At 39.2% G+C, this 18,738-nt stretch overlaps 1 protein-coding gene across 1 annotated transcript in view; it reads left to right on the top strand.

The window, feature by feature from the left end:
- Positions 1–18,738, top strand: part of Blmh (bleomycin hydrolase) — a 41,464-nt gene that overhangs the window by 1,683 nt on the left and 21,043 nt on the right. Inside the window, exons 3-6 of the mRNA XM_005067370.4 lie at positions 2,920–3,029; positions 3,853–3,994; positions 5,247–5,335; positions 6,578–6,670. Coding sequence (XP_005067427.1) covers positions 2,920–3,029; positions 3,853–3,994; positions 5,247–5,335; positions 6,578–6,670 — 434 coding nt within the window. The remainder of the gene's footprint in view (positions 1–2,919; positions 3,030–3,852; positions 3,995–5,246; positions 5,336–6,577; positions 6,671–18,738) is intronic.

The following is an 18,738-nucleotide window of genomic DNA, read 5'->3' on the forward strand; positions in this document are numbered from 1 at the left end:
AACTCAAAGGATATATTCAACATGGGCAGTGTTTTGCTGTTTGTAAATCATACCTTATAAGATTGATTTTTAAATTTTAAAGAAAAAAAAGTATGGCCTTGCAAAAATCTTTTCATGTAGTGCTTATCTAGCATGCCCAGGCCCTAAGTTCAGAAGTGTTTGGGATGGTGTGGTGTCAGGCTATCTAGTTAATATATCACAATAGCTGTGTTCTATGCAATGGTCTCCTAGGGTAATCTTGGAAATGTTAATCTGGAACAAGCTAGTTAGGTCTTATGTGGTGTATCTCTTTAATTCACTCTAAATACTGATAGTACATGAGAATGTAATTTGTTCTTGAGATGTTTTTATCTTAACAGTTCTCTCAGAAGCAGCAGAACTAGAAACAGTGAGCAGGAGAGAGGCCATATACAGATAACCCTAAAATAAAGACAACACTATTCAGAAACACAATTTAAGTTTTTTCTTTGTAACAAAATCATTCTTGTTCAGTGTAGAAAATCTTCCACATACCAGTAGGAGAATAGTTGTTTACGCCTCAAGTCTTTATTCTCTGTATGAATGTTTTTAATAAGAGATCATTCTTTAAGAATTTTTTTTTACACTTTTCATTATATATTTAAATTAGAAACACGCTTACTTCCATGTCAGTCCCAGCTCCCTCTCCCTCCCCGCCCACTCTCTCCCTCCAGCCCCCCACCCAATCCCCACTCCATTGCCCAGGAAGGGTAAGGCCCTTTACGTATTTTTATATGTGCCTTTTATAAACTTTTTCATTTTTCATAAGACATTATATCCAAATATGTTGGAAATTTCCCCTGAATTTTCCTCCAGAAAAACATCTTTATTCAAGGCTCAAAAAGACTTTCAGAATAGAGACCCTGAGTTTATCTAGCAGTAGAGTCATGTTTTGGTAAAGGCATCAGTCTGAAGTTGCCCTAGTCCATACTAGGCTTACAGATACTAGATTCTATCCATTTCAGCGAGGCAAAATATTCAAACATTCTGAATATGACCTCACATAGAAATGTTGAGTGTTATTGGAAATAGGCCTTGAAAAACTCACTTACACTGATATAGAAAGCAGTGAACTACAGAAGCTCTGGCTATTCATTTACAGGGGTAAATGAAGACATGCTTATGTTCTTAATGCTTGTCATAGAGTCTTCAGGGACAGCATCATGTATGGGTTTAAAACATCGCTATGTCAGAAACATACTAAATGGGAGAATTATGGTGTGTTGTGGTTGAAAACGTTGTGGTTGAAAACATGGATACTGGGGCTGAAGAGATGGCTAGGCGGTTAAGAGCACTGGCTGTTCTTCCAGAGGTCCTGAGTTCAATTCCCAGCAACCACAAGTAGGCTTCACAACTATCCACAATGAGATCTGGTGCCTCTTCTGGCGTGCAGGTATACATGCAGACAGAACACTGTATACATAATAAATAATTCTTTAAAAAGAAAGAAAATGTGGATACTGATGGCCAGGTGCGTAGAAAGAGTGTGAAACTGTGAAAATAGAGTAGAAGAACAATCCTCCTTTGTAACTAACAATGACCTTGAACCTCTTGTCCTTTTGTTTTGCCTCCATCTCCCATGTGTTGGGCTATGATTGCAGGCATGTACTACCATGTCTAATTATGTGGTGCTGAGGATGAGTCCAGGGTTTATTGCATGCTAGTTAAGCACTCTCCCAACTGAGCAACACATCCATCCTGGAACAATAGTGCTTCTAAGTAACTTTACTGAATTAACATGATTTGAGGAAGAAAATATTTTGTTTCATTCATGTCTCAAACTTTAAATTGTATATATATATATATATTTAACTCTTAAGCTGAAGTGATTCTTCTGCTTCAACCCTCCCAAACTTTTCATTTGTGTTTAAATATTTATATAGCCTAGTTAGTCAAATATGTCCTTTAAAAACTCATTTTTTTTTTGAGAAAATAAGCAAGTGCTTTTTGTTCGGCTTAGCACTCACTGAAGGATGATGTCCATTTTAAATGAAGGTTTCTTGTTCATTCCAAATTAAGGTTTTGTTCATTTCAAACTGAGGTTTTTGTTCATGTCAAATTAAGATTTTGAGTCCCAAATCATTCTCAGGTGATTTGTGTTTGCTTAGCTGTCTGTTAAAAAGTGGAATGCTTATTTTTCCAGGTCTTTGCCAATTTGTGCATTATTGAGAAGAAAAATGATGTTTCCCCACTTCACTAGTGGCTTGTGAAGAACTTAAGTTTCTTTACCCTCTTTGTCCTTTTTGCATATCATGTAATTTATTCATGATCTCTGTTTTATTTATTTTTTCCTTAGTGTTTCTAGGTTATCCTGGAACTCACCATACTAACTAAACTGACCTTGAATTCATAGCAGTTGTCTTGCTTGAGTCTCCTAATACTAGGGTTATAGGTATGAGCCACCATGCCCAACCTAAAAGGTTCTGGTTGGTTTTGTTTTGTTTTGTTTTGATTTTGTTAGAGAGAGAGAGAGAGAGAACTTCTGTGTGTGTGTGTCTATGTGTTTGTGTATATTGTATAGTAGTAATCGATACATGTCTTTCATTTTGCTTTGGTTTTAATATTTCTGTTCTTGGCTGAAGATGTAGTTAAGTTGGTAGAATGTCTAGCATGTACAAATTCCTGGGTTCGATTCTTAGAATCACATAAAACCAAGTATGGTGACGCATGCCTATATTCCTAGTACTTGGGACATAAAGCAGGAGGATCAGGCATTCAAGAACATCCTGGCTGTATATAGCGGGCGATATGAGACTCTGTCAAAAACAAATAAATTTAATATTTCTGTTATTTTTTATTTAGTCTTAATGTCCAGGTCTTACGGATTTGTATTAGGAAATACAGTTAGGACAGTGTGTTCTATAAACAGTCATAACTTGTTGGTTTGCTTTCTCATTTTAGGACGATGCTGGATCTTTTCTTGTTTGAATGTTATGAGACTTCCATTCATGAAAAAATTTAATATTGAAGAATTTGAGTTTAGTCAATCTTACCTGTTTTTTTGGGACAAGGTAGGGTACTGACCTTGCATGATTCTTTTTGTTTTGGTAGCAACCTAATTAGGGGAGGCTTTTATATTATTTTGCTTTTCTTGATACAGTGTACCATTTTATTATATATGTGATACCATTCTGATTTCCCAAGTATCAGAAGTCTACCTTCTCAAAAGGAGAAGTACATTTCCTTCTTTTCCTTTTGTGGTGCTAGGGTCAGAGCAGGGCTTCTGACGTGTTGTTGACAAGGCTCTAACCCTGAACTCTAGCCTCACAGCTGCTTTCTGTTTGGTAGGTGACTGTGTTCTCTGAGGAATTAACAAATCTGTTGACTCACGACTTGTGTTTTCTTTATTTAAAATTTAAAACTTTATTTTCAGCAATTTCCCTTTCTAGTGTCTTTATTTAGGTCATTTTGTCTTTTACTTTGGTCATTTGGTCTTTTAAGCAACCAGTTTCTTTTGGTAGCACCTATCTGGGGGGAAAAAAGCAGTAAACATTTTTACTTCATTTAAAAACTCTTTAAAATATAACTGTCCATTAGATGTTTACTGATTAAAGACTCTAAAATATGATTTATTTAAACATTAGAATGTATGTGCAGAAAATGGATACATATGTTGAAATATATTTACAAGTATAAGAAAAGACTAGATATTCTTTTGAAGCCAAATACTGGTATTTAATTACCAGCTTCAGTTTTAAAAACTTATATATTGTTTTAAAGATCTTATATATTTGATTCTTATTTGTTCCAGGATTCCCATTCTACTGATCATGCCTGCCAGTAATGTGATTGGCCCCCTTTGCCTTTAATTTTACTTATCTTCTCTTACTTTAGGTTGAACGCTGTTATTTCTTCTTGAATGCTTTTGTGGACACAGCCCAGAAAAAAGAGCCTGAAGATGGGAGGCTGGTGCAGTATTTGCTTATGAACCCTACAAATGATGGTGGACAGTGGGATATGCTTGTCAATATTGTTGGTAAGAGCTTGTCTCTAATAGAATGTTAAGCTCTGCAGTTAGGAGTAGGCCATTTCTTTGGTGGTTATGTACACAGTGGAACTGACTGCATAGTTGCTCTACAAACCTTTCCTTCTCATTCTCACTGTGAAGTCCCTTTCTTTAACTAATAAGAAATGGATGCCATGAAGGCTTGGCTGGGAGAAGAATTAATTAGAAGTAACTTCCCATAAAAAAGCACTGAGGGACTAAAATGTACTGGTTCAATTTCCAGAACCTACACATGTCCCATAACCATCTGTAACTCTAGTTTTAAACCCTCTTCTTTTACATGCAGGCAGAACATCCCTAAAATAATTTTAAAAGAAAGCACTGGGGAATCAAGAAGCATATTAATAGGGCTAAAGAGATGGGTAAGCAGTTAAGAGGACTTACCCCTGTTACAGAAGACCCAGGTTAAGTTCCTAGTACCTCTGTGGTGGGTCACAACCATCTGTAACTCCAGACACTCTTCTGGCCTCAGGCACACAAATGGTGCACATATATAAATGCAGGCAAACTACTCATAAAATAAAAATAAATCTGAAAAGGAAAAGAAAATTGGTTTGGTGGTATAGATCAGTGGTGGAGTGGTTGTCTAACATGCACATGGCCTTGGGTTTGATCCCTAGTAATGCAAACAACAACAAACCATCAGACAAAGCAAACAAAACCCTGTATTTGTGTGAAAATGTTTTTGTCCAAACATTTTCTTTTGTGAGACCTCATGCTGACTATTTTATAAAGTATGATAGGTAAAAATATCAGAATTAGTTTCAAGGTAGATAACTGTACATGTTAAAAGTCTGTTTAAGGGACTGGAGGTATAGTTCATTAGTAAGGCACTTTCTCAGTGTGCTGGAGGCCTTCGGTTCAGTCCTTAGAATCAAACAATCCAAGAAGACTGGTAAGGTCTGGGTATGAAGTCCAGTGGGTAGAGTACTGCCTGGCATACACAAAGCTTTGGGCTCAATCCTCAGCACCAAATAAACCAGGTCTAGTCGTATGTGCCCATAATCACAATACTTGGGAGGTAGAGGCAGAAAGACTAGAAGTTTAAGGTTATTCTTAGCCATAGCATGGACTACATGAGACCCTTTGTCAAACAAGTAAACAAAACCCCACCCCTGTTTATTAATACAGCCTATTTTAAAGGAGCCAATAATTTCAATAAGATTTCTAATATAGGAATTTATTTTCATTTTATTGAACATTAAAATTTGTTGTCTTTTAGAAAAATATGGTGTTGTCCCTAAGAAATGCTTCCCTGAATCTCATACGACAGAAGCAAGCCGAAGAATGAATGATATTCTGAATCACAAGGTATAGAATATGAGTAGGAGGAACTGGGTTAGTGCACTTGACTTTAAAACTGTCTCAGATTTTTTAGAGACAAGATAACTATTGATATCAAGTTCTACCAGTACTGTGGCTACATGCTAACCTCAAGAAATCATTAAGATTACTATGTCTTGTTTCTGTTGATTTTAGTGTTTTCTTAAACGTATTCAAGGGAAAAGGTCCTGGGTTTGATTAACATGGGTCTCAAACACACAGATCTCTGTGCTGCTCACTTTACTTCTAGTAGAGGTGTGCTGAGGCTGCTTCATGTACTAGCAGAAGTAAGCAGAGCAATTTGTAAGACTTCCTTTAGAAGTGTGCTTTGTTCTTAGGCTTACCCAGACCACATCAGTGTGGTTTAACCACCCACTGAGGATTTGATGTAGTCACTGAGCTGTTTTTATGGCTTAAGTTACCCTAATGAATCATTTCTCCTCCACATTTTCCCAGGGATGATTATAAGCCCTGTGCGGTGGTGCTCTGCTTGCCAGATCCCTTTTTTGAAAACTGGGAGTTTCCAAAATCTGCTGCCCATATCTACAAGACTGAAATTAGATGTTATCTCCAGGGAAAAGGGTGCATTTAAAAATAAGTATAGATATTTTCCCAATATTAGATGTAGACTGTTTCCTACCCAGGGAACTCTGAGGTCTCTTATCCAAAGACTAAATGAACATAAATCTTAGCTTACGATTTCATTTTGATTGAAAACAAGTTGCTTTAGCACTGCAGTTTAGTTTCAGAATCTCTTTATGTTGGGCTTCTCCAAAAATTGAAGAAAACAGAAAGCCATGTTGGAGGTTGATGTAGTCATGGTCACAGTGACTGGCAAAGAAGGTAAAGTGGACAGCAAATAGAATTCTAAATGAGAATGTATAAGAGTGCTTAGTGCTTCCATGATCTGTCTCCTGGTTTTCTAAGGGTGGTAGGTACCCGAACCAGACGTTCTCCCATGCATGAGGGTGGGGGGGCTGGAGGGTGGTTTCAGTGGCAGAAAAAGATCAGTTCTATCCAGTATTCTTTGGAAATAGCCACAGATGTGTCTTTATTGAAAGTATTTTTCACTACCTGTTTAAGTGGACCAGTTGGGGAAAATCATTTGTTTTTATAAACTTTGCTCAGGGTGTTAGCTGTGTTGTACCTCCAAGCATAGCTACGGGTGATCTGTTAGGCTTATTAAGAGCTTGTGTAACTACTGGAATGCTGAGTGAGTTTCTGTCATAGATGAGAGAATTCTGTATACGGCTACGGAACCTGGTACACAGTGGAGCAACCAAAGGGGAGATCTCAGCTACACAAGATGCCATGATGGAGGAGGTAATAAGAACCTTTGGCCTTTTATGACTTGTCTAAAAAGCTCTCAGGATATCCTGCTAAGCTGATTATGGAATGCAGTCACTGCAGTGAATTTTTAATCTGAATGAAAGCTACTTATGTTTCACTGAAGAGGTAGTGACAAAAGGATCAAAAGTTGAAGGTCAGCCTTGGCTATATAACCTGGCTACAGGATACCCTGTCTCAACAAAAACTACTAATTTTAATGCTAAAAAAAAGATGAGATTTACACTTGCTTGTATTTTGAGGACTTGTACTGCACTTTCCTAATTCCTAGTTTAGGTTCTATATAAAAATCATTTTTATGCATTTTATAAATAATACCTTCTGTGAGTTTGGCACTGAGGGAATAAAGATGAGAAGACAAGTTTCAGCTATCAAAGAGCTCAGTTTTTGTGTGGCATTCGCTCTTATCCTCCCCCTCCCGGCACTGGAAACGAAACTCAGGGACTCTTGTGTGCTCTACCTGAGCTATATCCCTGGCTTTACAAGTTTAGTCTTTTGGAAAAAAGAAAAGCAATGAATAATGATAATAAACTGTTTGCTAGATGTGTAATGAGAAGCTGTCGATGATTGTATCTATTAAAAGTAATGTGTATAAAACACTTAGAAAAATGAAAAGTTGGCCAATAGGTATTTATCATCAAGGCAGATAAGAGTCTGTATTAATCATATTCATATTCAGTACTAATAGATGTGAAGCCGAAATTCTTCGAGAAAAGAACAGATATTACCTTCTCTAGCCTGTGGGCACATTGGTGAGACCATATTAAGACAGGGGAGTGGAGTAACTTCACATTTTGTCACTTCTGTGGAAAACATGACTGTTTAAGGGAAACAGTGGAGCATGTCTTCCAGAGTCAGATCGATGGCCTTTCCTGCTTGACTGCATGACATGGAACAAGTTCCTTACTCCTTCAAGTCTTGGTTTGTTCATGAGTTATATACCCAGTGTTTGACATGGTAGCTGTTTCTTACATATTTGAATAGATGAATGCACAGTGTTTATTTGCTAACTTCATTTAAATTATATTCAACTTTCTTTTTTAAAATAATTTATTATTTTATGTGCACTGGTGTTTTGCCTGCATGTAGATCTGCATGAGGGTGTCAGATCTTGGAGTTACAGACAGTTATAAGCTGCCATGTGGGTGCTGGGATTTGACCCAGGGTCCTCTGGAATGCCCTTAGCCACTGAGCCATCTCTCCAGTCCCATATTCAATTTTCTTAAATGTTCTGTTGAAGAACAGTCTCTTAGTACAGAAGCTTGATGACCTAAATTCAATCTTTGGGACCCACATGGTGAAGGGAAGTGATGGATTTCTGCTCGTTACCCTCTGATCTCCACACATGCATGCACAAATAAATAAAGTGAATATATATAATTTTTAAAAAAGATTGTGTGCTAATGGTTAATGAAAAAGTTCAGATAGTAGTTGTACTACTTTTTTTTGTTTTGTTTTGTTTTTCAAGACAGGGTTTATCTGTGTAACTTTGGCTGTCTTGGAACTCACTCTGTAGACCGGGCTGGCCTTGAACTCACAGAGATCTACCTGCCTCAGCCTCCTAAATGCTGGGATTAAAGGCATGTGCCACCACCATCCTGCCTTCTTTTTTCTTAGGATTTATTTTTACTTCTGAGTGTTTTGCCTGCATATATGAAAGTGCAGGAAGTGCAGTGCAGTGCCCATTGAGGCCAGAAAGACATCAGATTCCCTAAAACTAGAGTTACAGACAGTGGTGAGCTGCCATGTGGGTGGCTGGGTCTTCTGCAAGAACAAGTGCTCTTAACTGCCCAAGCCATTTCTCCAGCCCCCAGAGATTACCTCTTAATCATAAATATCATATTGGCCTATGGTGTTTGCTTTAGTAACATGTCTTAAGATTTGTGTCCTAGAAGATAGTAAATGATTCTGAATTATAGCCATACATTTTTACATGTTTTGTTTTCAGTTCTTCTATCCCTATCTTGAAATCCAAAGATAATACTTTATTATGTCCTAAGTTTGAGTGTTTTGTAGGATTGTTTACCTAATGATTACTTCATCTGTTCACTACAAAATCTGTGTGGTAGGTTTTTACAATCTTCCAAATAACTCATCATTATTGAGCCTGACTCTTGTAATGAAGAGTCTAGCTTCACTTAAAGCCACAAATTAGTGCCTATGATTTACCTAGCCTTATGGGCAAATCTCAATGATGACTTCAGTGAGTAACCATGAAGCCAAGATAGCTGAATGGAACTTGTTTATGGCAAAGGCATTCTTTCAGAGAGGAGTGTAGGTGGTTTGTAGACGTGGTAGACCCAGCAGATCTTTTTGGAGTCATGTAGCCACTTCAATTATAGGTGTTCCACATGTGCTCATTCTTGAAACCTCCAGATCCTTTTAGGATTATTAAAGTATTCTCTTCCAAAACGTGCTCTATTAAAAATAAATCCTGAAGCGAAGATCAAAACTGATAGTTGTCAGGGCTATGAAAAGGAGCAGGAAGTAATTTTGACAGCTTAGGAAATTTTTTAACAGGGGTTCTTAAAAACATCATTAATATGGCCGGAGAACTGGCTCAGTGGTTAAGAGTACTGACTGCTTTTGCAGAGGACCCTAATTCTGTTCTCAACACCCACGTGGCTCATAACCGTCTGTAATTACAGTTCCAGGGGATCCTACAGCCTCTGGCCTACACCAGACACACATGTAGGCAAACACTCATGCACATAAAATGAAAATGAACAAACCTGTCAAGTGGTGGTGGCACATACCTTTAATCCCAGAGGCAGGTGGACCTCTGGGATAGAGGCCAGCTTGGTCTACAGAACAAATTCCAGAACAGCCAGGGCTACATAGAGAAACCCTATCTCAAAACTCCAAATAAACAAATAACCCTTAAAATAAAACATTGAGCTAAAGAGATAACTTAGTGGTACAGTATTTGCCTAACATGCTTAAGGTCTTGAGTGTTCAGAGGAGGGGAAGTGGGAGGATTTGATAACACATTCCAAATTATCTGGGGATTATGCTAATGTCTGTACCCATTGTCAGTGACAATTAGATTTGGGTCAGTCTGATAGGTAGCAATATTATCTCATTATACATGATTTTAGGTGAGGCTGAGCATTTTATGAACTATATTGTGTGTATGTGTCTGCGTGTATGGCTGTGTACCATGTTTGTGCAGGAACCTGCAGGGATCAGAAGAGGCTATTGAATTCCCTAAAAGGGAGTTAAAAATGGTTGGGTCTTCCACAAGAGCAGCAAGTGCTTTTAACCATTGAATCACCTCTCCAGGTCCCAACATTTACTATTAAAAACACCATAGTGTGTGTGTGTGTGTGTGTGTGTGTGTGTGTGTGTGTGTGTGTGTGTGTGTGTGTTCAGTATCTGAGGACACCAGTACAGGGTATCAGATGAGATACAGTGAGTATAAACCATTGGATGTGGGTGGTGGGAATCTAAATCAGATCCTCTGCAAGTACAGCATACACTCTTAACCAGGATTCATATTTTACTAGGTCTTCCTGAGGTTGAATCTGAGCTGAGCTAAGAGTACTAAGAGTGAGCCAGGCAGGGGACAGCATGGATAAATGCCCTATGATGAAAGAAGCAGGTGTTCCTGACTAATAGGAAGAAGGCACAATGGCTTGAGCCTGGGAAGTGAAGGTGGGGTTGAGTGGGACAAATCGCAAAGGAAATGGGGACTGGCCTAATGTAGAGCTGTGATGAAGAGCTTGCATCTTATTCTAAGTAAGGTAGCTTGTAGAGGGTTTAAGCTAATATTTTATCTATTTTTTGCCCTGAAACTGTGTATAGTGGCACACACTTGTAATTGTAGTGCTTGGGAGGATGAGGCAGGAGAATCACAAAATTAAGGCCAGTATGGGTATATAAAACCTTGTTTCAAGGAAGGGAGTCTGTGTGTGTGTGTGTGTGTGTGTGTGTTTGGACAGATAGGGACAGAGACACCTTTACTCTGAGTATTTTGAGAACAGATTGTAGAAATAGAGAAACTAGATGGAAAGTTAATTGTAACCACACAGGTTAGAGATTACAGAAGTTTTGGCAAGGCTAGGAGAGTGAGACTCATGAGACATCCCTGGGTTTGTCTTGAAGGGATGCTGTCAGGGCTTGCCAATGAGCTCTATGGAAGGCAGGGAAGGGGAGATATCTTGGTGATGTCATGGTGTCTTGAGGGAAGATTGTAGATACGAGGGAAAGAAAGATTTTTATCAGTTAAATCAGGAGTAGGGAAACTGTGTGGGAAAGAATAAAGGAGAGAAGTAATAATTGAGAAGATTTGAGAGGAGGGAAGGATAGATATGGTCTAATAAAGTACGTACATTATGTAAAGCAGTACAGAAACTACAGATTGAGTGGGTCTGCACTGGGGTGGGAATGCCTGCATTTCTATTTCTTTAATTCACACACCACTTTAGAAGCAATCTCAAGAACACTGTTGGTTGCCCCGGGAGCAAGTTCTTTTAGCATCCCAGAACAGCATATACCTCTGATATACCACATGCACGTTACATGCCTTTCCTCTGAGGAGTTAGGTTTGATGCCTCCAGGTGTATCTGCTCACTTTACTTAGTGGTTTTTGTTTTTAAGCATCTTCTTCCATCTTATCCATCATGAAGCAGTAGAGAATGCTTTCCTCTTGTCATCTTTCTCTGTGTAACTTACTCACAAAGGCTCATTATGTACCTCTCCAATAGTTCCTTCATTGAACTCCTGAACTGCCTTCAAAGTTTACCACTTTTATGAAGATGCTTGTGGCCAGGCTGATCAGTGGTTCATTTTACCTTTAAACCTAGTGTCTCCATCTGTAAAAGTAGGAAGTTCAGGTAATTGATTTCTTAAGAACATTGTAGCAAGCTGGGCAATGTGATACATATCTGTAATCTCTCTGCTTGGGAAGCTGAGGCAGGAGGATTGCAAATTGGAGCTACTATAGATAGTGAGACAATATCTCAAAACAGCATTGTAGCTTTGTACTTTATAACAATGGAAGTAACTTGAGTTTTAGCATGCTTTAGATTTTTAAAATGTTTCAACAACCATTGCTTTAAGATTGTGCCACCTCTACATCGTTCCAAGCTTTGGAATCTTCAGATGTACCAGTTTTCTCTGAACTACTGTCTCCTTCTAACCTTTCATTCATTCTTTGTCTACCGCTGGCTGGCTTTAAATTCTCTGCTTCTCACCTTGTGAATATTTATGGTCATCCTCCCAGGTACAGCCTTCCTCCCTCACCTGTCCGACTTCTCTGCCTTCCAGATGCATCCATGTGCATGAGAATTGACTCTGTCCCATTTGTTTGTCTTTACATTCAAACCAGGTGGGCATTCCTTTTGTTCTGAATCCATGCTTCTTGTGCCTTTTTCCTTTTTTCCTTTCCTTATGCTGTTTGTGTCATTTGCCATGTTAGACTTTGACAAGTCAGTGAAAATAAAACTCTGCTAGGGGAAATCGTTTTAGAAGCTAATTAAAATAGGATTTTTTTAAAGACAAACTAAAACTCAAAGGGGAGGTAGGGGGAACTGGGGTTGGTATGTAAAATGAAAAAAAAATCAAACAAAATTAGACTTGAAACTTAGACTCTGCCTTCTTAGAAGATGTATTTTTTAAACTTTATTTTTATATATGTGCATTAGTGTTTTGCCTGCATGTATGTTTGTGTGAGGGTGTCGGATCCCCTGGAACTGGAGTTACAGGTGGTTAAGAACTGCCATCTGAGTCTTCTGGAAGAGTAGCCAGTGCTCTTAACTGTTGAGCCATCCCTTAGAGAATATATTTAATTAGAGATAGAAAATAGATCTTTTCTATACAGACTTAAGCGTTTCTGAAGGGTTGTATATTGGTAGACAAAGATTACGAATTTCCAAAGTAAGAGTACTTTAAATTTCCAACTTAATTAGCAATTAAATTAATCAAGAATTAAAAGCCAGATGGACTTAAAAAGCACATGTAGCCATGCTCAGCATGGCTTCTCTTGACTGCCTTCTTCTAAGGGTGTGAGGGAGAAGGGTCTCAGTGGTCAGAGGGGAGAGGGAGAAGCGTCTCAGTGGGTCAGAGGCAGGACAGAATTTTTCCAGTAACTTATTACTGAGAATAGCTAAAAACATTGACTTCTTTCTTTTCTTCCTGATCCATGCGTCCTTTATCCATTACCAACCACCGCGCCGTATTCAGGCAACAGCACACAAACTGGCAACCAACACAATCCAGTTGTACAGTGATCTGAGGCTTACAGTACATTTAAGGCTTTTAAATTTGAAAAAAAGTAAAGAACTGAAATAGACCGAATGACCCCGAACCCAATCCCCAACCAATGCAAGTAGTGTAGCAATTTTAAGCACCTTATTTCTGATGTTCGCCGGGCACACCTCCAATGCATTGGCTTCTTTTTTAAAATAAAATCAACAAGACCACATAATTATTGGCTTGGTGGTTGGGAGAGTAGAATCAGGTCCAGGTGTCTCTATGCTGAAATCCTTTAGCATTCCAATATTTTAGAAAGCCAGCGTTGCTTATGCTCATTCCCTTGACTGTGTTAGTTTTTGGGGGGTTCTTGTTTTGTTTTTTAAATCAGTTTGGGTTATACACTGTTTTGAAATCACAATTAGAAGGTACAAATAGTAAGTTACATGTACTGTTCTAGGCATTGTGAATTTAGCAGTGAACAAATCAGATAGGAATTCCTACCTTTGTGTAGTTTACTTTCTAGTAGGCAGAAACAAATAAAATATATAAAAAGTGTAATATCCCATGGAGAAAATAAAGGGAGGAGCAGAGGTACTGGGATGAGAGAGAGAATTCCAAAGTCATCCCTGATTGCTTAGTGGTGGGTTCTAATATGCAATTATATTCTGAGGAATATGGTTGTGCTGTTGTGCGTCTTCTGTGTCATGAATGTCAGTTAAATTTTGTATTAGGTGACATTCCTGCTTTGTCCACCAGAGAGCAGACTTGGATATTCAACATTAACTTCTTTCTTTCTTTTTTTTTTTTTTTTGAGTACATTAACTGTAGTTTATTATAGCAGCAGAAAAGCCAGGCGGGGAGGGGAGGAGAGGGAGGAAAAAGGGGTAGGAGAAACTGTCATTTTTGTACCTTTGGGAATAGGGTTATTTCAAAACAGAAATTCTTTTACATATTAAGAAAATATGAGCCTTAGAGGTGATACTTCAGAGGATCCCTTAAAATTATTTATTGTTACTTGACTGGGGCCATATGTCCCCTCCACATTGGTACAGATGGGCTCAGGGAGGTGGACGGCTTTGGGTATTTAAAGCTGTTACAAACAACTAAACAGTAAAACTCCATGTGTTTTTGTTTGTTTATTTTTTGAGGCAGGCTCTCTCTCACTTTGTAGCTCTGGCTGTCCTAGGACTCACTGTGTAGACCAGGCTGGCCTCAAACTCTCAGAAATCGGCCTACTTCTGCCTCCCAGTGCTAGATTTCAAGGTGTGTGCTACTCTTGGCTTGCAAAACTTGTGTTAAATTGAAACAGTTTTTTAGAATCTAAAAGGAAGAACTCTCAGCCATATCATATATATTTGATTAAAAGCTTTACATTTATAAGGGGTGAGCAACTGAGTAGATGTCATCTTGCGAAGGGGCTTACTAGGGAATTCAGTTTGATAACATAAATGCAGGGTTCTTTTTAAAAGGTTTAAAAAACTTCATTATTTTTTTATTAGTGCTTGTGTGTATGATGTGTTTGTGGATGTACATGTGTCATTGTATGTATAAGGAGGCCAGAGGGGACAGCTTTGTGGAGTTGATCCCTCCACCTTTATATGGGTTCTAAAAATAAAACTCAGGTCCTCAGGCTTGTACAACCATTGCCCTTACCTGCCCTGCTGTTTTGGCCAGTGCCAAATTTCTTCTGATGCTTTTGTGGTGTGTGTGTGTGTGTGTGTGTGTGTGTGTGTGTGTGTGTGTGTGTGTGTGTGTGTTGCCTCAGGTGCAGCTTTGGAGAGGAGGTAGTAATTTAATACTTTTTACTTCAGATATTCAGGTAGGGAGACAGAATGTACTATAAGGCACAGTGCACCTTAGAGAGGAAAATGTTATTGCTTGTGTTTTTAAAATGTTTAGAAGTAACCAGAAATATACTTATTTAGCTTGATCTTTCATTCTGTTTTATTTGGCCAGAGCTTGGTGGATTCACTACCTTTGGATAACTTGGGAGTTGACCAGAACAATTTCACTGTATGTTAGCAATTAACATTTGAACATACAGCGGGTGTTCCAGTGGCACAGTCAGTTAGTGTGTGGTACTTATATAACATTTGAACATACAAATCATGGTTTCTACTTAGGTTATCAGTGGTATGTCCCCATGGCAACACTAAAATGCTGTGTGGTTCATGTGAATCCCAAGCAAAGCTTATAGTCTGTGGCTGGGGCAGCTCAATCACAGTTTCCTGTAAGCTGCTCTGCCTCTCTGCTGGGCAGAAACCAGCTGGAGAGTGTAGTATTAGAAGATGGGGGGTGATGTCCCAGCTATGCAAGCTCATAAACTACATGGCGAATCCTAATAGAGGATGCTTCTCTTTCGGGAAACAACAGAACAGGATGAAAGGTAAGCATAACTTTTTTTGAAGGTTAACCTCCTTCTGTAAAGATAGGGGAATCACAGCAATAAAGAACAAACTGCTTACATGCATGGGAACATGAGTGAAGACCACAGACAGTTGATAAGAGGAAACCAGACACAAAAGTGTATGCTTTGTCTCCCATTTGTATGAAGTTTAAAGAGTAGTCAGGACTGAACCATGGCTGTGGGAGTCAAATGATAGTTACCTTGGGAAAGTATGTAAGTTATTTATTTAAAAAAAAAAACAAAAACCCAGGACCCCTTTTTAATGCATTCTGTTCTGATGGTGGTTACTTCCATGAATGCTAAAAACAGTTAAGAGTAGTGCCCACATACATACACATGTGGACATAAGCATTCTGTGACTCAGGTGTGGTGGTCAGAGGACAATTTGCTGGTCCTTGTTCTTAAAAACCTTGTACTGTGTTACAGGAAAAAAGTTATATGAAACCCAGAAAGCGATGAGGTAAATTTATAGTCTTTTGGAAAGTAGAGTCTGAACCCAGTTCTGATCTGCCATTTCCTGGCTCTGGGACTGCAAGCATGACACTTACTTCCTGAGCTTTGGCCTTTATAAGGTGACAGTGAGAGCTGCCAGTTTTGTTGAGAGGATTGAGAGCTATAGTAGGTAGTATGGAGTGTTACGGTACTAAGTGAACCTAGTAAGTACAATAGACAGCATGAGACAGACGCACTCAGTAAGTAAAAGACTCGCTTCTTGAATGTAGTGGAGCAGACAAGTATGCGGCTCAACAAGTGAAGCTGAGTGAGAGGTGAGCCTGGAACAGGGTAGAGAAAGAAGAGGCAAATTGTTATGGTTTTGAGTGAGCGTGCGTGTGTGCATGTGTGCATGTGTGATAGAGTTTCACTATGTAGTTCTGGCCGGTCTAGAACTTGCTATATACACAAGGCTAGCCTTTAACCCTTTAACTCTCAGAGATCCACTTGTATTCCAAGTGCTGGGTTTAAAGATCCCACTAGACCCAGAATAGTTGCCTTAGTCATTGTTCAGTTGCTGTGAAGAGTCACCATGACCAAGGCAACTGTTATAAGAGAAAGCATTTGACTGGGAGCTTGCTTATAATTTCAGAGGTTTGGTTCATTATCATGGCAGGAAGCAAGATGGCATACAGGTGGGCACTGGAGCAGTAGCTGAGAACTACATCTTGATCTAGGGAGGGAGGGAGAGAGAGGAAAGACAGACAGAGAGACACTTTGGGCTTCTAATGGACTTTTGAAACCTCAAAGCCCATTCCTCGTGACACATTTCCTTCACCAACAAGGTCACTTATCTTAATCCTTCTAATGCTTTCAAATTGTGCTACTCCCTGGTGACTAAGTGTTCAAATTATGAGCCTATGGGGGCCATTCTTATTCGAACAACCACTATAGTATTTAAGAAAAAAAGAAAGACAAGGAAATGTGAGAAGAAAAGGAAATATTTTATATATTCTGACCTTGTGCAAAGTATTGGTTCCTGTTTCCTTTGTGTAAATGAGAATAATACAAACATATCTTTGAAAAATAATGCTAACACAAAGGTCTTATTATATATTTAAGAAGATATATTATTTGGGACTGGTTAAGAGCTTCTGCAGAGGATCTGAATTTGATTTCTAGTATCCCTATGGGGTAGGTTATAAGTTCCTATGTCTCCAATTCCAGAGTGATCAAATGCCTCTGGTCTCCTCCAGCACCTGTGCCTTGCCACACAGACACATATATACACATAATTAAAAATATAAGTAAAGAGCTGGGAGGTGGTGGCATACACCTTTAATCCCAGCACTTGGGAGGCAGAGGCAGGCAGATCTGTGTGAGTTTGATGCCAATCTGGTCTACAGAGCAAGTTCAGGACAGCCTCCAAAGCTACACAGAGAAACCCCATTTCAAAAACCCAAAAAAGAAATATGTATGTATGTATGTGTTTTAAAAATATGTTATTTGTGGACTGGTGATACTGTTCAAAGTAAAAGCACTTACCTAGCATGCACTCACACACGCACACACGTGAAAGAGAGAGAGAGAGAGAAGAGTGAGGGAAATGAATGAGAGTGAAAGAGAATCATGAAACAATGCAGTATTTGTTAAACAATTTAGCAGGGCTGGAAAGATAACTCAGTTCCTGTTGTTGAGGAACCTGGGTATAGTCCCCAGCATCCACAAGGCAACTTCCACTGTCTAAACTCCAGTTCCATGGGCTCTGACAGTTCCTAAGCTCTGTGGGTACCAGGCATATATGTGGAATAGATATATACAAGTTTGCAAAACATTAATACATATTTAAAAATCTTAAAAAGTAAACCAGAGGGGCTGGAGAGATGGCGCAGAGGATAAGAGCACTGCCTGCTCTTCCAGAAGTCCTGAGTTCAATTCCCAGCAACCACATGGTGGCTCACAACTATCTGTAATGAGATCTGGTGCCCTCTCTGGCCTGTAGGTATACATGTAGGCACAACACTGTATACATAATAAATAAATAAATCTTTAAAAAAAAGTAAACAAGATGATTAGTAATAGGTTTTCTACGCCACCCCCCATGGTTTTTTCTGCTGATGTAGTACTCCAAGACAAACTGAATTGAAAAAGGATAACAACAGGTTTATTTGAGCAGAGCAACTCCCAGGCAGGTTCTCCAGCCCTAGAGGTGGAGCCAGAGAAGTTGTGCCCCCAAACGAAAGCAGGCAGATTTTATGGGCTGTGGGTGATGAGGTGATGACGTGTTCACTGAAAGCTGGGTTTATGCCCATGTATGGTCAAAAACTGAGCTCTTAGGTCGGGACTTAGGTGGCTGGCAAGTTCAGGGGAGGAAGGCACAGTAGCCTCCAAGAATGTGGAGCTGGGCTTTTTGGTGCCTTTCCTTTGTTCAGAGACCCTCTGAACATGTGGGGTTTGGAGAGAGACAGGAATGGGGCTTTCTGGATTGTGCAGGGACAAACTGGAGATTCTAAACGAACAATTAGCAACTTAGATTTTGTTGGGTATCAGTGATAGGCAAGCTTTCTCCTTCCTTCCTCCTTTCCTTCCTTCCTTCCTTCCTTTTATTCCTCCCTTCCTCCCTCCTATCCTTTCTCTCTCCCTCCCTTCCTTCTCTTTATTTTCTTTCCAGACAGAGCCTTACATTTGCTTTGAATGACCTGGAACTCCCTATGTAGACCAGGGTGGCCTCAAACTCACAGAAATCTACCTGCCTCTGCCTCCCAAGAACTAGGGTTAAAGGCATGCCACCATGCCTGGTGTAGGCAAGTTTCTTAGCTAAGGAAATTTAATTTGCAGCATATTGCTAAGAATATTAATCTATTTGCATTTCAGTGTTGTGTTGTTCAGAGTGCTTAGATGCTGACTTGTGACAACTTCTGAATCTTGGAGCAGTAGTAGATTTCCTTTGCAATTTTTGGGTTTAAAACACAGCTGTTAATTCCTTAAAACTTTTCAGGCTTGTGGAAAT

The sequence above is a fragment of the Mesocricetus auratus genome, unplaced genomic scaffold (assembly GCF_017639785.1).
Source record: "Mesocricetus auratus isolate SY011 unplaced genomic scaffold, BCM_Maur_2.0 Super-Scaffold_100007, whole genome shotgun sequence".
NCBI lineage: Eukaryota > Metazoa > Chordata > Mammalia > Rodentia > Cricetidae > Mesocricetus > Mesocricetus auratus.